The 19503-nt window shown below is 41.6% G+C and overlaps 1 protein-coding gene across 4 annotated transcripts in view; it reads right to left on the reverse strand.

Moving 5' to 3' along the window:
* Positions 1-1976: 1976 nt before the first annotated feature.
* Xpo7 (exportin 7) overlaps positions 1977-19503 on the reverse strand; it is an 83861-nt gene continuing 66334 nt past the window's right edge. For all 4 annotated transcript variants that reach the window (XM_075950272.1, XM_075950270.1, XM_075950271.1 and 1 more), the window contains exons 19-28: positions 19394-19500; positions 15943-16031; positions 14586-14693; positions 10773-10855; positions 10195-10409; positions 9695-9833; positions 7510-7670; positions 6191-6289; positions 4439-4566; positions 1977-3526 (exon numbers count right to left, since the gene is read on the reverse strand). In XM_075950272.1, the coding sequence (XP_075806387.1) occupies positions 3433-3526; positions 4439-4566; positions 6191-6289; positions 7510-7670; positions 9695-9833; positions 10195-10409; positions 10773-10855; positions 14586-14693; positions 15943-16031; positions 19394-19500 (1223 nt within the window). In that variant the 3' untranslated portion in view covers positions 1977-3432. The remainder of the gene's footprint in view (positions 3527-4438; positions 4567-6190; positions 6290-7509; positions 7671-9694; positions 9834-10194; positions 10410-10772; positions 10856-14585; positions 14694-15942; positions 16032-19393; positions 19501-19503) is intronic.

A 19503-nucleotide genomic window follows, 5' to 3' on the forward strand; every position in this document is an offset into this window, starting at 1 on the left:
TCTGGCTTTTACTCTCTTTTTTAATCCTATGGGCTTGTTCTCCAGACCTTGAGTCTCACTGTGTGACTGGTGTAACTTGTGGTTCAGTAGCAGTGTTGAGTGATTCTCCTCTGCTCAGACTGCACTCTTTTGTAACCCAGGGATGAGATGGATTAGGTTACTAGGTGCTTCTGTGTGTTGAGTGCTTTATGAAGTCTTCAATTAAAAGTGTAAATATGGGTGCTGGAGAGACGGCTGAGCGATTCAGAGCACTAGCTGCTCTTCCAGCAGTCCTGAATTCAGTTCCCAGCAACCACATGGTGGCTCACAAACATTTATATTGGGATCTGATGCCCTCTTCTGTCATAAAGTCATATATGCAGAGCATCTTTGCAGACTGTCCCTTTCCATTAGAAAACTGACACTCTGCAAAGTCATTACTTCTTAAAATTTCAAAGCCTACCAGGCATGGAGGCACCTGAATATAACACCAGAACTTATGAGATGAAGCCAAAGAGGCCCAGGAATTCAAGGCTGGCCTTGGTCACAAGTTGAGGCTAACCTGGCCTACACGAGTATATGTATCAAAGAACAAAATTTAAAAACCTAACATTTCAACTCCGAGTAAGATCCCTTCCTTGGTTTGCAATTTAGTAGGAAAATATTACCTTTATTTGGGTTAACAAATATATATGACACAATAAAATTTAAAAATCATCAAAGTACAAGAACACCTATGTACTTAGGTGTTCATAAAAGTTGATTCTGGAATTATGTAGACACTTGTTCTGAGTGTCCAGGGACAGCACAGATACCTATAGTTTCTATGACTAAGATAGAAAGTTAAAGACAACTGGATTTCATATTAGGTTGAATCCCATGAAACTATTAAAGTGAGAGAGAGAGAGAGAGAGAGAGAGAGAGAGAGAGAGAGAGAGAGAGAGAATCATGTAGCCCAGAATGGAGAAAGACCATGATCATGTAGCCGAGAATGGCCGTGCAGTGTAGCCTTCATGGACTACCTTGAATTAATTCATCCTCGTTTTCATTTTTTCTGTGTGTGTTTAAGAGACATCGTCTTGCCTCAATTTATCTGCCTTTGCCTCCCAATTGCTAGGGTTAAAAAGACATTCAATACCACAGCAGGGTGGAAACTTTGTCAGTTGAAGAGTAACAACCTTAAGGTTTACAAAGTTTGGTGGGGCTGTGGAAGATGTTAGCCATAGACACTCCGCTGTGATGCAGCAGAGACACTGTCATCCCTAGTGAGTTTCTTGCCTTTGGGATTACTTTGTGGGAAAGAAGAAAGGACACTGGGATTTTGTTGACCAACTGTTACCTCAAAATTCTTGACACTCTACTTGCCTTATAAACATGAAAACATAGGTTTTTGCCTTTTAGGAATAAGCAGGCAGTACCGACTCCCAAAGGCTCAAACAGCAAGAAAGGCACTAACTAGTACACCCAAGGATGTGCACAGGATTGGCATTTGGGGCTGTGCACACGACTGTCTTGTACTTTTCTGACAAGTACACTTCCTGGCAATGGAGATCCCTCATACTGAAAGCACTGTGCAGCACAGCATCATAAATCCTAGAAACTAGTGTTCTTTATTCGCTTCCTCTAGCCTGTGCATTCTGTGGTATTCCAGGGGAAACATCTGCCCAGCCTATATCAGAGAAGCAGATGGAAGAACTAACAAAAAGGAGCTTTCTTCAGCTGCTGCTTATATGCAGGTAGTCATTTCATTACCTGGTAAGAGGAAGAATGGCTTCATTTGGACAACTCTGGGGAATATAACACTATATGTCAAGTATGTCAGCTGAATCAGTCATACTTTTTAAAGAATTGAGTTAAATACAGTCTGAGTTAATTTTATAAGGCAGAGGGACTTCTGTATCCACTGCTTTTAGAAAAGAAAGCATGGCTGTTTAAATATCTCCATGTTTAATTGAGACACATCCCTGGACACACTACACTTGACTGCTGAAACCATGTCAGTAGAAACCACTGAAGTTTATTGGCGGTCACAATGCTTACACTGTATGCAGCAAACACCCTTACAAGTCTATCCGCAACCTGATCACGCAAGAAAAGATTCACCACACAGTCGCCAGAGGAGAAGGAAAATCAACAGGCTTGTTTGTGAGGGTTGAAGAAAAGAAAAATAAAACCTAATTGATTAATGTCCCATGGGTAAGAGCTGAACTAGAGATGTGTACAACTAGCAGCAACACTTGTGGAAAAGTACAAGGCATAGCTTTCTCCATTGAATTTTCCTCTGTAGGTTCACTTCTCTTTTTTAATATTCAAAACATTTATTATGTTTTTTATTTTATAAAAATGTATATTTTCAAGAGAGAATGTTAAATACTTCATGCTAGGTAGACCTTGTTATTAAGAACCCCTCCTCTGTAGTAACTTCCTCCAGTTCATACATTCATGAGTGCAGGGTACATACATAAATATCCACACATACATCCACACACACTGCCTCAAGGGCTGGGGAAGACAAAGTTATGGCCACACACATCAGGCCTCTGGTGGACTCATGCAAATTGCTCAACAAGAGAGCAAATGGCTCAATTCTCCATCGTCTCCCTTACAGAGACCAAGAATCCTAAAACATAAATCCAATTTTTAACAGCAAGAGGCATCTGTCTGAGGATGAGGGTTAGTAAAATGGGAGAAAGGATGGAGATAAGCAGATCAGAAATTTTTATGGAATTATGTGTCACTGCAGGAGGCTGGGGGACCCAGGGCAGCATCCATGGATGGGAGGATGGTGCTCCCCCATGGCTCAGAGTTCCTAATAACAAGGGTTAATACAGCAACAGGAACGCATCATTGGGGATGGGAAAAGGGCATTAAGAAAAAATATACATTTGGAGTTTTTTCCTTTTTTGCCTCTCTACACTGTGTCACTAAATATATCTCTGCACTTTCACACATCCTTGTCCAATAAAGCTTCAGGCCACCACAATACACATTTTCTTCACTCGCCATACATAACCCCTCACATCAGCATTGGTGCACTAGACTCTGTAAAAATTTTTCACTCACACTTTTTGTTTTTAAACTTGAGTCAATATAAACCTTGTTCAAAATGTTATGAAAAAATGTACATGTTTATACAAGGCAGGTTGTGGCAGGACACTGGGCTCTCCCTGCTTGGGTGGCCCCAGGAGGGGGCTGGAGTCTCAGATGCTTGTGTCTCTGTCTCCTCCCACCACCCTTCCCACCCAGACCCCCAGGAACCAGCAGTGCCCTGCCCCTTAGTGAGTGCACGCACACCCCCGTATTTCCTGGGGAAATAGCTAGTTGACCGTTGCCATTTCCCCCACACCTCTGGAGGAAGGAGCTGGGATCAGTCAGGCCCTCTCCCTTGCAACTGTTCAACCTCTGGACCAGACCAAAGGGACGCTGCTCTGTACAGGTAGAGTCTGAGAGTTGTCAGCTCATCATGTCATTGCTATTCACTCCGTAAGTAGAATTCTTCATTGAATCGTTGACTTCTCGACGGAATGCTGACAGGTTCTGGGTGAACCTGCAGAGAGATTGCATGGGGTTGGGGGGGGGGGGGAGAGGCAGAAATGAGGTCTTTGCCTGAAATGTTAGTTTTCCTAGGCACAGAAATAGCTACTGAGAAGCAGAACACAGGAACTGTGTCTAATCAGTTAACTTTAGTCTTAAGACTGTTAGGGAAAGGTGGCCTTGTTTATGCTTCTACTTTTTCCTGGCAACTTCACAGCAGGCCAGAGATAGTCAAACCAGAGCTGGGAGGGCCACATTGGGCTCATGGTAGCATCACAGGCAACAATAACTGTTCGACAAGAGATGGGAATTAACCTTAGGAAGCTCAGTGCTAAAAGACCAGGAACATAGATAGAGCATGTTGTCTAATATAGAAGCTGCTAACCAGATGGCTAGTGAGCAGTCAGACTGTGAGCTGAATCAAACTTAATGATATTTAAATTTGATTCCCCATTAGTCTAACAAATTTTATGTCAAAATGTTTTCATTAAAATTAAATAATGAAGATAATCTAGAAAATTAATAAAGTTCTTGGAAACTTAAAAATTTTTTTTTGCATTACCAGGGTACAGGAATCTATCAATCTGTGTTAAGTTTATAAAATCTAATTCAGATTTGGTGTTTCTGACAAAAACTTAGCATTTCAGTTCAGGTATGTGTAATCTATATATGGCTCTAAAGATTTAGTAAAATAAAGTTTACATCTCAATTTCAACATCATATACTGACATAACTTTAGACGTTTGGGTTACTTGAGTTACTACCAACACTTGTCATGGAGAAATTCGACACGCAGCTTGCCTCTCTACTAGACAAGCACTGTTTTAGGTAGATCACATGTGCTGAACAGAGATGTTTATGGAACTGCCCTTGTTTCAATGGTTTGAAAAATAACAACACTTCTTGGCAAGATCCAGATACTTACCTGTCTCTGTTTTTCGTCAGAAGATTCCGCTCAATGCCTTCCATCAAATTTTCAAAACACAGATGCATGGCCTGCTGTTTCTCTGGTGGTTGGCTATTGACAATGCTGTTTCTTAGGTCAGAAAAATACTGTGGGTCAAGGAGTAAAACAGAAAATGAGAGAAGGCAGATGAATGTTCTCCAAGGTAATGTCTACCACAATTCAATTTACATTCTAAAATCCAAGCCCTTGACTCACCACAACCCTGAACTTCTGGATCTACCTCCTCTTCCCCAGTGCTGGGGTTGTAAGTGTGTGCTAATAAATCGGGCTTCAGATCCCCTTTCAGGAAAATCTCAGCTGGATCTAGAGCTTAGGTCTCAGCTCCTTTGATGTCTAGGGACAACTTTCCCCTTTAAAAGGACGAATCTCACTACTTAAAGGAAAGTGCTCCTTCATGTAGCACAAATAATAAAAACTCAGAGACAGATATTGGAGTTTAACCTGAAAACCAGAAAAGCAAAGCAGCTAGGCCACTACAGAAGTCTTACTTCTACCGAGGCTGGATGACCTCAGACTAAGCAGCCCAAGCCTCTCTCCTCTCACTTTATATTCCCTCTAGTGCTGGGATTAAGAGTGTATGACTCCCTAGTACTGGGATTAAAGTGAAGGCCACCACCACCTGGATCTGTTTCTGTATTGATCTTGTGTAGCCCACGGTGGCCTTGAGGTCACATAGACCCATCTGACTCTGCCTCCCAAATCCTGGGATTAAAGGTGTATGCCTGACCTTCAGTGGCTTTAGCTTTGCCCCTGGTTTTCAGACAAGATTTATCAAAATACAAATAACATACCATTATACCTTCTCCTTTCCATTAACTGGCACTTGTGGATTTTTTTTTAAAGACAGGGTCTTATGTATCCCAGACTGCCCTCAAACTCACTGCGTAGCTGTGAATGACCTTAAACTTTTGACCTTCCTGCCTTCAACCCCCAAATGCTGAGATTATAGGAATAGGCCACGAATCTACTGTGCAGACTTCAAAGAGGCAAGTAGGAACAGGACATATTTAGTCAAGGGCCCATACCCCCTTGCCAACTGACAGTCATGTGAAGACTTATTACTGTATGAACCTCTGGCTGGGAGAGGAGCTGGCTTTCCTACCTTGCTATTATTATTCTGTATGTGTATGTGTCTGGATGCCCTCAAATGACAGGAAAGTGTCAGATTCCTTGGAGATGGAGCTACAAATGGTAGAGTGCTGCCTGATGGGGGCTGGGAGAACAGCATACACACTCTTCACTGAGCATTCTCTGCTGACCCCCTTTCTTTTAGAGTCAGGGTCTCACTATCTGGTTGTCTTGCTGTATAGACCAGGCTGGCCTTGAACTCCGATTATCCTGCCTCTGCCTCCTGAGCACTGGGTTTAAGTTGTGTACCACTACACCTAACAGCACACACATACGCTCTCTCTTAAGAAGGGGTGCTGGCTGGAGAGATGTTCAATAGTTAAGAGGGCTGGCTGTTCTTCTGGAGGATCTTGGTTTGGTTCCCAGCACCCATATGGCAGTTTACAACCAGGTCCATGGGACCCGACACCCTCTTTTAGCTTCCAAGAGTACCAGGCACAAAAGTGGCATATAAACATACATGCAGACAAAATACCCACACACATAAAATAAGGAAGAAATTTCATTAAAAAGACCGAACTTAGGCTGTCAGGGCTGGTGTAAGTACCGTATCTCCTGAGCCTTTTGCTGGTCCTTGCCTACCTTTTCATTAAGCAGTATCAAGCCAAGTAGGGGTCGAGACATAGACCACTGATTCCTACAGTCTTCAAAGATGATGATGTTCAGCACCGTGGACAGCATCTAGCAGCAAGAGGGCAGAGATCTAGTCAGTGTGCATCTAGCTACTTGAGGTAGGAGGACAGGCTCCAAATAGGCCTTTTCTATGCAGGGTAAACTAGAAAAGTATTTGTGAATCTTCATTTTGGCCATTTGTTTCAAGGAAAATTTTTATGGTAAAATTTTATTTATATGTAAAGTCTTTCCCTGTTTACTCTGACTTGTGGGGAATAGGATGGGGAGAATTTAAGCAAGCAGAAGCTCCCTGTGTATTATTTTTCAAGTACTGGTCTTAGAGAACACAATTTCATGACACTTTAAGAATGTGATTAAATTGTGAATAATTTTACTGCTACTTTTAGAGAGTAATAAATTAATAGTGAAACTGGCTTAGACATTATCAGCTTAAACATGTCATATTACTGACCTGATGCTACTTTATTATCTATTTGGCATTATTATTATTATTTTTCCTCTTATTTTTCAAGACAGGGTTTCTCTGTATAACAGTCCTGGCTGTTCTGGAACTTGCTTTGCAGACCAGGTTGAGAGATCTGCTTGGCCCTGTCTCCCAAGGGCTGAGATTAAAGGTGTGGGCCACTGCTGCCCAGTTTGGCATTGTATTTTTTGCAAGTTACTTTAAAAACTTATAAAACAGAAACAGATACACAGACTGATTTCTCTGTTTGCTAACTCTTTTGCTCTGTATTCTTTGGCAGTGCTGGGAACTGAACCCCAGGCCTTGTGCATCTTAGCCCCGTCTTGCAATTTTTTTGGGGTGGGAGGCGATTTCTGTGTAGCTTTGGCTGTCTTGGAACTTGCTCTGTAGACCAGGCTGGCCATGAACTTATAGAGATCCAACTGCCTCTGTTTCTAAGTGTTGGGATTAAAGCTATGTGTCACCACCGCCTGGCTTTGTCTTGTATTCTTGTTCCTACTTTGCAAAAAGGAGCACATGCTCTAAGAAAGCTAGGTGTGGCTAACTCAAGCTCCATTTCTCAGCAGTGAGGGAGAAGAGTAATGTCCATGGAAGTGAGTGCTCATGAGATAGAATCAAAGAGTGGGGTGGGTGACACTCAGATCATTTCAGATGTTTTCCAGATCAAGAAAATTCAAAATCCACTGCCATTTTAAGAACATGAACATAGTGAGATGTACGTTAGTTGCTTGGCCTTCCCTCTCTTGTAGAAGTTCATCCACTGTGCGACATACCACCACTGCCAATTAACCCTCAGGTTCCTTGCCTGCTGGATCATAGCTGGATGCTGCTGCATGATATGCAGAAAGCAGTCACTCTCCCGGTTCAGGGGTGTTGTCCTTTTCTTGGTGCTTCGTGACAGCTGTTTGAAGAGGTATGTCACAATATGGTCCAGGCAGGAACAGCAGCCTGTGCATACCATGGTGTCTGGAAGAAAGATGTAGGAGGGCAGGAATATTGAGCTGGTGATGACTTGAGCAAATAGATTAATATTGGCTGCACTCCCATAAGAGTACTCAGACTGGGACCTCAGCCAAGGTCTCTGTTATACAAAAGGCCCAGTTTAACTTTGCAATGGAGTGTAATCCATAATAGAAATATTAAATTATTGGCTTAATATATTTTATTTCACTTAAAAAAATTGCTATTCAACGAGTGCTATATTTATGCCAAACACTTTGTTAAATGCTTCCCCTACAACAGGGTTTCTCTGTGTAGTCCTGGCTGTCTTGGAACTAGCTCTGAAGACTAGGTTAGCCTCAAACTCAGGGGATCTACATGCCACTGCCTCTGACTAATGGGATTAAGGGCATGGGCCATCACTAATTTACAAGTACTTTATTTAATATATGCTCTTGAGAACTCTAAGAGGTATGTAAGTGTGGCTTCTGACAACAGATACACCAGCTTAGAGAGATAATGAGACTCATTTAAAACCATATTGCTAGAAACAAGAAAGAGCTGTAGAACCCAGGGGCCTGAAGTATGAGCCCAAGTTACTGGTGGTGGAGGGCATCATTAAATCCAATTTTATATGGTCTGTCAATATTGACCTTGGTTAAAATTGGCTATGTACTGGCTTTTATCTCTAAAGCATCTTGGGGAGGGTCACAGTTTATCTGAGAAACCCGGCAGTGTGTAGGCAGCCTCCCAAGGCAAGGTCTGATACCTTGGGGATGGACTGTCCTAGATATGATTCTGACCTGGAAAGAAGTATGAATGTATCACCGAAGTGGTAGTGAGGTGTGGATAGCTCATAATACATTTTTTTTTTTTGAGAGACGGTTTCTCTGTGTATTAGTTCTAGCTGTCCTGGAATTAGCTCTTGTAGACCTGACTGGCGTTGAACTCACAAAGATCCACCTGCCTCCGCCTCCCTAGTGCTGGGATTAAAGGCGTGTGCCACCATGGCCCGTCAATAGTACTTCTTTCTTTTCTTTCTTTCTTTAAAGATTTATTTATTTATTATAAGTATACGGTGTTCTGCCTGCATGTGAACCTGCATCCCAGAAGAGGGCACCAGATCTCATTACAGATGGTTGTGAGCCACCATGTGGTTGCTGGGAATTGAACTCAGGACCTGTGGATGAGCAGTCAGTGCTCTTAACCTCTGAGCCATCTCTCCAACCCAATAGTACTTATTTCTTAAAGCCCACAATTTTAGGTTCAGGTTCTGCTCCTCAAACAATGAGAACATTAAAATGCAACCAAACAGGATGGTAGATAAAATTAACCCTTTTAAATTCTCAATTTTATTAAAGGCGTGCACCACCACCACCTGGCCTCACAATATATAATTTAAAAGTCCTTTTTATCATGACTGCTCAGCCTAATACCAAAATGGTTGGACTAGAAGGGAATTTGGGGAACTATCTGAGCATAGTTCCACTTCCATAGCTTTTACTATGCTCAAAAGAGAGTACCAATCCCCTAATGCGCCCAAGGGAACGTTGTCTCATGTGTACATTGTTTCTGCTCATTTTCAGTGTGATCTTATTCCTCTATAACCCTTCTGCACAAGCCAGCTGGAGCTCCTGGTTGTCTCTTGCCTATAAATGCTAGTGCTTGCTGTTCCTGCAACTGTCATGGACCTCCTATCCAGCTTTTACACATACACTTTGATGCCAGGCTTTCCCTGACCTCATCTTCTCATGACCAGGAGCTTACTTATTCTTCCATACTCACCCCTGTCACACTATGTAAGGAGTAATTATGGTGAATATCAGGTATCTGTCTTATCCACCAGATAAAAAAACTCTGGAAGGAAAAGGAGTATGTTCTGTCACTGTATCCTGAATGTCTCAAAGTGGCTCTTGTGCCAGGATCAGTCAGCACTTGCTTGATGAGACTACACCATGAGGATCATATTGGGTTGTCAAGGTCAACATTTTACATCAGCAATGGTTTTAGACACTGGTAAATGGCATACATCAGACATCCTAGGTCCTTACCAAGTGCAGTAAGTCCTTCAGAAATAGAAGAGAGGATGTACATAATGACATGAGGTTCCAGGCTTGCAATAAAGTTCATATGGTCCTGGGTCAGGACTTCCAGTAGTGAATAGTAAGACTGGCTGAGTTTGGGGTAATCCTGGGCAAAAAAGAAGGAAGAGAATCAGCTGAATCATTTTGTACTTTAGCACAAAGGAAGAGGGTCTTTAACAAAATAGTTCCTTCAGTTGGGAAAACCAAAAGACAGTTATAGCAGAAAGGAATGAGGTTGCAGTTCCCTTTGTTTGAGACATGATCTTTCTATATAGCCCTGATTGGCCTGGAACTTGCTGTTGACCAGGCTGTTCTTGAACTCGGAGATCTGCCTTCCTCTTCCTCCTGATTGTTGGGATTAAAGGCATGAGGTTGTGGTTTCTTAGGAAAAACATTCAGTCATGGTCACAGGCACACAAAACTAACATGATCTGAGCATGATGCTGCTCAGGGAGCTGAGGGCTTACCAGGAGGTCACTGTGAGGAATAGAGAGGAGCAGTTTGATGAAAGTCTGTAGGGCGTTTTCCAATGCATCATCTCCATAGAGACGGAAGACCCCAAAATTGACATAACTTCCACTGAGAGCAGCTTTCAACATGGAGAAGCAGATGGAGATACCCTTGAGCTTCAAAGCATAGACTTGATCCTTTGGCACCTCTCCTAGTGTCAGGATACGATTGCCTGAGAAAACAGGGAATATTTATACACCCATGTTCATAGTACTTTTACTGTAGTCAGGGTCCTACTATGTAGTTCTGGCTGGCCTTGAACTCACAGAGATGTGCCTGCCTCTGCCTTCTGAGTACTTAAAGGCATTTGTTACCACACCCGTTGTTCACAGATTTTAAGTCATCCCAACCCTCCCATTCCAAAGGCACAGACAAAATACATTTCAGCAGGCCTTTGGTGACATTTGGCAGTCTAATACTTTCGTATAAGAAACACAACATCCCATGGGAATGCTCTCCTGGCCACTGTTAGTCTAATCTGAGAGCACAAACAGTTGGACTCACTTCCAGGGACACGCCTCTCTAAAGCACTCACCATACATTGTTATCATCTTGCTGGTTTCTCGGAAAAGTAAGATGCCATTGGGAGATGAGACATCAAACTGGAGTCGCTGAGATCTGAGCAGGAAATACAGAAGGACAAAACATCAAAGTTTTTTCTTGGCAGATCAGGTTCTCACAGGTGCTCCACAGGTGACTCAGCACTACTGCTACAAACTGCTTCCTCCACTGAGGGGAGAGCCAAACTTTTTATTCAGTGACGGTACCTATTCCTTTTCTTTTCTTTTGGTTTTTTCAGACAGGGTTTCCCTGTGTAACAGTCCTAGCTGTCCTGGAACTAGCTCTTGTAGACCAGGCTGGCCTCGAACTCATAGGGATTCACCTGCCTCTGGGACTAAAGGCATGTGTCACCACGGCCCGGCCAACGGTACTTATTTTTTAAAGCCCACGATTTTAGGTTCAGGTTCTGCTCCTCAAACAATGAGAACATTAAAATACAACCAAACAACAGGATGGTAGATAAAATTAACCCTTTTAAATTCTCAATTTTATGTAAGGTATAGCTTTTATCAGTCATTTGTTGGTACAAACTCACAATCCTTCTGTGGGTTTGCATTTACCCACAGTTTTGGTGGCAAGAGAAGGTGGGGTGCAAGCATTGTTACTACTTTCTAAGAACACGAAGGGACTTGAAGCGCTCTAACACTCAAATATTAGGCAAGGAAGACTACATCTTTTTAACATTTATTTATCTATTTATTTATTTATTATGTATACAATATTCTGTCTGCGTGCATGCCTGCAGGCCAGAAAAGGACAACAGATGATTGTGAGCCACCATGTGGTTTCTGGAAACTGAACTCAGGACCTTTGGAACAGCAGGCAATGCTACCAACCACTGAGCCATCTCTCCAGCCAGAAGACTACATTTTAATAATCTTAGTTGTGGTCCTTGACTGTTCATGAGGCCAGAATTTCTTTTAGCTGCTCTCTTGGAGAGAAAGGCACCTGACTACTCAAGGCCTAGAGGCTCTTCTTGACACTCCTGCCTGTTTAATCACAATCAAGACCTACTTCTAAAAGAAGTTCTGAATCCACTCATTTTCTACATGCTCTCCGTTCCCACTCCTGCCTCTCTACAGTCTACTCTTCACATGGCAGGTAGCTATGGCACCCTTACATGATGTAACCAAAATCACTGACAAAGTTGCATAAAATGTTTAGTAACTTCCTACTGCAGTGAGGATAAGTGTCCGTTCTTCACTACAGTTCTTCACTACCACTGTGCCACGGTTCTAGACAAAGGCACCTCTGCCCACAAACTTGACTTCCTTTAAGTCCTCTGCTCACTCACTAGGATCCAGCCACAAGCTCTGCCTCAAATTACAGCAAGCTTGGCCTACCTTAGGGTATCTGCAGCAGTATTAACTATTTACAACAGCTTTCACTGGAGTTCTATCAGAATCTTATCATTCAGATCCCATTTTAAATGTCAGCTTCTCTGAGAAGAATGGCGCACACCTGTAATCCAAGCACTAGGGAGGCAGAGGCAGGCAGATTTCTATGAGTTTGAGGCCAGCCTGGTCTACAAAGTGAGTTCCAGGGCAGTCAAAGCTGTTACACAGAGAATCCCTGTCTCAAAAAAAAAATCAATAACAACAACAACAACAACAAAATTCATCAGCTTCTCTGAGAGGCTTTCCTTGACCTCCCTCCTATTCCTTTCAATTCTATTACTTTTTAAAATAGCATTTAATCATTGCTAAAATTCTCTTCTGTACTTTGTACTTGGTGGCGGGGGGAGAGTCTATGCTGCAGCCCAAGCTGATCTGATACTCACTATATCCCAGTGTGACTTTAAATTCATAGTAGCCCATCTGTCCAGCATGTACTCATTTTTAGTGTCTTTCTTACTACATGCTACATGAGTTGAGGGCAGAGATTCTGTTCATAACAGCTAAGAAATTCCTTGACAAAGACTGGTCATTCTCAGATACGTATTTTATAAATAATTAACTCTTGAATGTAGGTTTCATAGAAGGTTATGTCCCTTCTGAGTATTTCATACTTCCTCACTATAGTACTTTTAAAAAAAATCTTAGGAGAAATTGATGAATACACTCAGACACAAAGCTAAGGCACTAGTTATATTTTTTCTTTTTACTCTAAAATGTAAGACAAATCTAAAATTTGGTGTATTGAAATTTTTTCTTATCTTGCTAGAGCTGCAGTTAGGCTAATAAGCAACTATTTGTGTGTGGGTACATGTGTGCTTTGCCTATGTGTTTGGAGGCCAAAGGCTCAGATCGGGATCTTGTTTACACTGTTCTCTACCTCTTTTCCTCCTCCCCCTCCCTGAGACAGGGTTTCACTATGTAGCTTTGGCTAGCCTTGCTCCTTGAGTGCTGTGACTAAAGAAAGGTATGTGCTACCATGCCTGGTTCCTCCACTAAATTTAGAGACAAAGTATTTTACTGAACTTCAGAGCTTAATGTTGTGCCTAGACTGGCTGACTGGTACATCATAAGAATTTGCCTATCTTTGTCCTTTCAGTGTATGGATTATGGATATATAACCACAACTAACTTTTATATGGCTTATGGGAATACAAACACAGGTCCTCCTGTTTGCACAGCAAACACTTTACCTGTTAAGCCAGCTCCCAAGCCCTTTCTGTTGTTTTGAGACAGGATCTCACTTTGTAGCCTAGGTTAGCCTGAAACATATGACCATCCTCTTTGCTCAGCTTCCTGAGTGTTAGGATAAGTGTGAATCACTTGCCACCATTAAAAGGTTTAAAGAAAAAAATTAGAAGCTGAAGAGATGGCTCAGTAGTTAAGGAGCATATACTGTTCTTGTAGAGGACCTGAGTTCGGCTGCCAGTGTCGTTATCGGGTGGCTCATCTGATTCCAGATGGAATGTAATTACATTCCAGTTTTGGAGGGAGCCAATGCCTCTGACCTCTGCAAGCACATGCACTCATGTACACACCCATACATAGAATTAAAAATAAAATAAATTCTAAAAAAAAAGATACTCAAAACAGTATATCTTTCAGCCTGGTGGTGGTGGCACATGCCTTTTTAATTCCAGCAGGCAAGATTTCTGTGATTTTGAGGTCAGCCCCGTCTACAGAGTGAGTTCTAGGACAGCCAGGGCTGTTACACAGAGAAACTCTGATTTGAAAAAGTGAAAAAAAACAAAACAAATATATCCTTTTTATATATCACTATTCTAAAATATGATGGACAGAGTACCATCACCAAATGTCAACTTGTGTATGTTCGGGCAGGGAGAGAAAAACAAAACAAACCTGGGTTGCCAAGCCTACTTCTTATTAGAAATGACTATCCTGGTGGTGCAGGGGGCACAAAAAAAAAAAAAGATAGAAACCCTGGGTTGGGGATCTACCTTGGCTAGTAAGAGTGTTTCTTAGCATGCAGGAAGTCTTGGTTTAAGCCCCAGCATTGCAAAAATCAGTTATGTTGGCACATTTCTGTCACCCTAGCACCCAGGAGAGGCAGGAAGATCAGCAGTTTCAGGTCATCCTCAGTTATATATTGTTTAAGGTCAACCTGGGCTACTGAGACCCTGTGTCAAAACAACCCCCGAACAAACAAACAAACAAACCAAACAAACACGACCCGAGCTCATCTGGTGATTTATTTCCTGTAGACAGCAATAGCTTGGTGTGGCTGGCAGTATCCTTCTTTCAAACAAGAACACACACATTTTTAGAAGCTTTCAAATTTGATAGCAGTGCTCTACAATCTGCCCTGGGCACAAGAAAGTGAATCAATCATCTTAGGGGTTCTTCAGCAGTTCAGCAGTTACCATACCGCTTACCTGTTATGAACTAATTCAGCCATCAGCTTGAGCACAGGTGTGGTGCAGGCTGGATCATGGTACCAGAGCTCAATCGCCCGCTGGAGAATTGGCATGTAGGAGGGATAGCTACAAAGGAAATGCTAAGGAAGAAATTCTGAATCCAGAAGACACAGAGCTTAAATTACTTTTCAGCGCTCAAACTCAAACTTACATTATAGCTCTTTACTTTCCTGTCTTGTTTGCTAACCTGGGGAGTTTTTCTATGTACACACACACACACACACACACACACACACCCACACACACCTACACACACTAGGCATGGAGGGATACATTTCAATTCTCAGTGACTTTCTTCTGAAGAACACAGCATATTTTCTATTTTTTAAATATTTTTGTATTATGTGCATTTTGACTGTATGTAAGCTGCCACACTGGTACTGGGAATTGAACTGGGGTCCTCTGGTATTCTCAATCACTGAACCATTTCTCCAGGCCTTGTATTTTGTATTCACTTATACTTTACCACGTACATGACAGGAGATTAACTATTTCTTTTATATTAGTGAAACTACTGGAAAAACAGGTCCTCAGATTTTGGTGACTGTTTCAAGATCAAACTTCCTTCCTAGCTCTACAAGTTTTTATGTCTCCCTCTTGCCCGTCTTTTCTTTCATTAGAACTTGCGACATAGCCCAGGCTGGCCTCAAAGTCGTGATTTCCTGTCTAGCTCTCAAGTGCTGAAATTACAGGTATGGGAGACCATGTCTGGTTTTCTCTTTTTTCTTTTCTCTCTTCCCCACTTCTTGAGACAGGGTTTCTTTTGTGTAGTCCTTGCTGCCCTGAAACTTGCTCTGTAGACTAGCCTGGCCTTGAACTCAAGGATTCTCCTGTCTCTGTCTCCTCCCTCAGGGCTGGTATTAAAGGCATGCACCACAACGCGTGGCTTCCGTATAGTAAAATCCATGTGCAGCAGTTCCACATTGGTACTTGGTTCCATTACTGGGAGACAGTCTCATTTATGTACTAATCAGAGGGCAGCATGTGACCTAAGCCCACTGTAGTATGACTCACAGAAAACAGCAGACCACAGCCAGGTGGCACAAGTCTTTAATCTCAGCACTTGGGAGGCAGAAGCAGGCGGATCTCTGTGAGTTTGAGGCTCTACAAGAGCTAGTTCCAGGACAGCCAGGGCTGTTACACAGAGAAGTACCATCTTGAAAAACAAACAATAAAACAAACAAAAAAAGCAGACCTTTTGGAAAATCATTCTCTTGTCTTACCAAACTTCTTCCCACTTCCCCTTCCCACTCCTAACACATAGCTTCCCTTCAGTTATCGTTTGGGCAGATGTTTCTAGTACGAGTTAGGATACATCCATTCGAAGAGCATCATGAAGCTGGTCTTGGCATTAAAGGCAAAAGCTATTCCTCTCAGGTCTCTCACCAGGCCAACAAGAGTTCTCTGTAGCAGGATGTAGAAACAGAAGAAACACCCCAACTATAATCCTCTGACAGGAATTGCACACAATTACAATCAAATTTTTCCTTTTATAGCAACCCTCCCCCACGAATCCATTTCTTCGTGCTAGAATGGAATCTTTTCACCTGGAAAATTAGTTTTGGAAACCTGATACACAGGCTCAAGTTTTCTTGTAACAAAATCCGAAATCTAAAATCCTCCAAAATACAAAATAACTTTCAGCATGCCCAGTAAGTGGAGAATGCTACATGATGAAACTGTTCATATGGACTTAAGGGACGGGGGAGACAGGTCAGAGCTCTGACCCCTAAGCTCCCTACTGCAGAACAGTAAGAAATGTCCCATAAACAATAGTAAAAACATAGAAGTACCTTCAGGCCAAGTGCACAGGTATATGAGAAACACAAGTGATTTTTGTATTTAGACTTGGGTCCCATCCCATTCTCAAGATATCTATATATCTATCTTACACACACACACACACATACACACACCCCAAAATCTAGTAAAAAACAAAAACAAACCCAAACCCAAAACAAACAAAAAAATAAGCAAACCTTGAAATCTCAAAGATCTCTGGCCCAGATATTTCAGATAAGGGACACACACTCTATACTCAGAAAAATAGTATGGGTAATGGTTCATTATTGCAAAACTGAAGTTAAGTCTTTCCCCCCATGGCCTCATGTGTGCTAGGAAAAGACTCTTGATGACGGTAAATTTTAAGATATTAGAGATATGCAAAGATCAGGAAATCAAAATAACCCAGTTTTTCAAAAGGGAAAAAAGGTTATATGAAGGCAGAAAAGGCATTTTTCTCTTGGTTCTTTATCTTAAAGGAACTCAACTATGCATTCTACCAAGGGGAAAAGAAAGGGAGTATGCATAGTGCCTTCCCTGGATCCTGAGTACCTAGAAATAAGGCTGAATGTGTGGAGCTGTAAAGTGTCGTACTCTCCATTTATGGATGACGTCTAGTAGCTTCCCCATCATCATGCTGCTTCTCAGAGTAGGGCGTGTCGTTTACTTGCATCAAGATCCTGTATCGGGTGCTGGTTAAGATGGCTCAGGGGGTAAAAGCACTCTCTGTGCAAGTTGGTGAACTGAATTTGATCCCTGGACTATGTACAGGTAGAAGGGAACTGACTCCACAAAGCTGTCCCCTACCTCCATATACACTCTGTGGCATGTGCAATCACCTCCTACACTATAAATCCAGCATTCTCTTTCTCAACAGAATTTCTACTTGGGCATCCTGATTAACAGAACAACCGCTTTAAAAATTTATTATATTATTGAAATCCCTGGGAATTTGAGAACATTTTCTTGTTTAGCAAAAGTTGCTGTACTATACTCTAAACAGTCTTCTTTAAGCAAACAATTCTGAGTTGATACCATTGAGCTCAACTTTCTAGCCTAACACACATCAATATTAAAGACTTGTTACAAGGATCATGACAGAAATAATGGGTGACCACTGCAGTTTATGGACAGCCTGGCCTCTTTACTAATTTTACTTGCTTTGAATGGAACTAAGATTACAGGACAGAGCTAGTACTCACTGATATTCTTAACTAAGTTCTTGGTGGCTGATACTGTAGCCTAAATCACTGGTATGTTCTGTAATAGTGCACTCCCCTTAGAATGACTCAGATGCCCAAACACAAGTACAAAGTTGAGGAAGTTATACAGAATGGTACTGTTCTCTGACTGCCTTGCTGTAAAGTCTCTTAGATTTCCATCTTTCGAAACTAAAAAAGTTCTCAAACAGCATTCATTCATCGTGTATGTATGCACATGTATGTTCACATCTATGTCACACTGCATGTCAGAAAACAACTTGAAGAAGTTGGTCCTCTCCCTTCACTGTGTGGGCAATGGAGACAGAACTCAGGTTTGTCGGCCTTGGCAGCAAATGTCCTTACCCACCTTGCTGGTTCCTGGAGGGTTTTACAAGATGAACTGTCAAGTAAAACCTCACATTTATCCCCCATCAACACCCTTTTGCTATTTGGTGTCTCTCTGCTCAGCCTGGGCGCTCTTAGGAATATTGTAGAAAGCACTATGACCAACATTAACATCTTCAGGTATTCCCAGTTTGGTATGGGTATCTATAGGCCAGGAGAGTAAGCATGTATGAACTAATAACAGGAGAGCTAACAATCAAATGACAACTTTAGAGCCAGAAATCAAACTAAAAAACTGACTTGAAATTCTACACATCAATTAAGGAAATTCAAAGACTATTCTTACTGTGTTTGTTTGTTCTGTTGTGGTGCTGGGGTTTTAGCCCAGGGCTTCTAGCACCCTAGGTAAACGTCTTACCACAGAACCACAATTCCTAGGCCCCTCAAAAGATTTCCTTACAGAAATAAGGAAGTACAAAGAACACAATGATAGTAAAAATGTCAAATCAAAATTCCGGGATTTTGAAAATCTGTTTTGGGTGGGTGTGGGGGAGATGGGAAGGATCTGGAAGAAGATCCTTCTTCTGGGAGAGTACACTGTGAACAAAATATATGGTGTGAAAACATTTTTTTTCCAATTAAAAAAGAAAATCTGGCTGGGCAGTGGTGGTGTACACCTTTAATCCCAGCACTCAAAGGTAGAGGCAGGAGAATCTCTGTACGTTTGAGGCTAGCCTGGTCTACAGAGTAAGGTCCAGGACAGTTATAGCTAGTATAGAGAGAATACCCACCCCCCAAAAAAAGAAATAAAAAGGAAAAAAAAAAAGAAGGAAAATCAGTTTTGTGAATGATAATGGAGAAACACCTAAACTATAACATGTAAAATAATTAAGATTATATAGTCTGTTGTCAAATTAAAAAACATTCAAACAAAGAAAAACTTTTGGAATATGCCTAGAAATACTTATAGTTTTACAGCTTTACAATAAGAAAGAGCTAAAAAGAACTGAATTTACTCCAAGAAAAGTAAAAAAACAAAGAGTAGAAAACACAGGTAAGTCTTTTTCTGCAAAGACAAATCACCTACAGAATTGTTCTAGAAAAAGTGAAATTACTAATAAATACCATTAAAAATTAAAATGGGACATAATATAAGATATAGCAGTGATCCAAAAGGTAAGAAGACCATAACCTCATGCTGATATACCTAAAAATATACACAACAATCCCTAATCACTGCTTAAGAATATACTTTAATATGAAAAGACTTTATGACTACTAGATCTTCAATTTAAGTTTCAAGAACACAAGAGATTCATATGCCAACCAGGGGATAGTTTGTAGATAAGCTGTGCCCTTTTGGCAGCTACCCAATCCCAGCTTTACCAGGCTCTGCTTTTGCCCAGAAGCCAACTGGTTCATAGGTGGAGGACTCACCTTTGCCTCTTGTTCATTGAAGCTGTTAGTGCTGAACATCTGGGCCACAGCCTCAAATGCTGCTGTGAGTGGAAGCATGAATTGCTCATACTGATCTTCATCCTCTCCTA

Source organism: Microtus pennsylvanicus, chromosome 15, assembly GCF_037038515.1.
Source record: "Microtus pennsylvanicus isolate mMicPen1 chromosome 15, mMicPen1.hap1, whole genome shotgun sequence".
Classification (NCBI taxonomy): Eukaryota; Metazoa; Chordata; class Mammalia; order Rodentia; family Cricetidae; genus Microtus; species Microtus pennsylvanicus.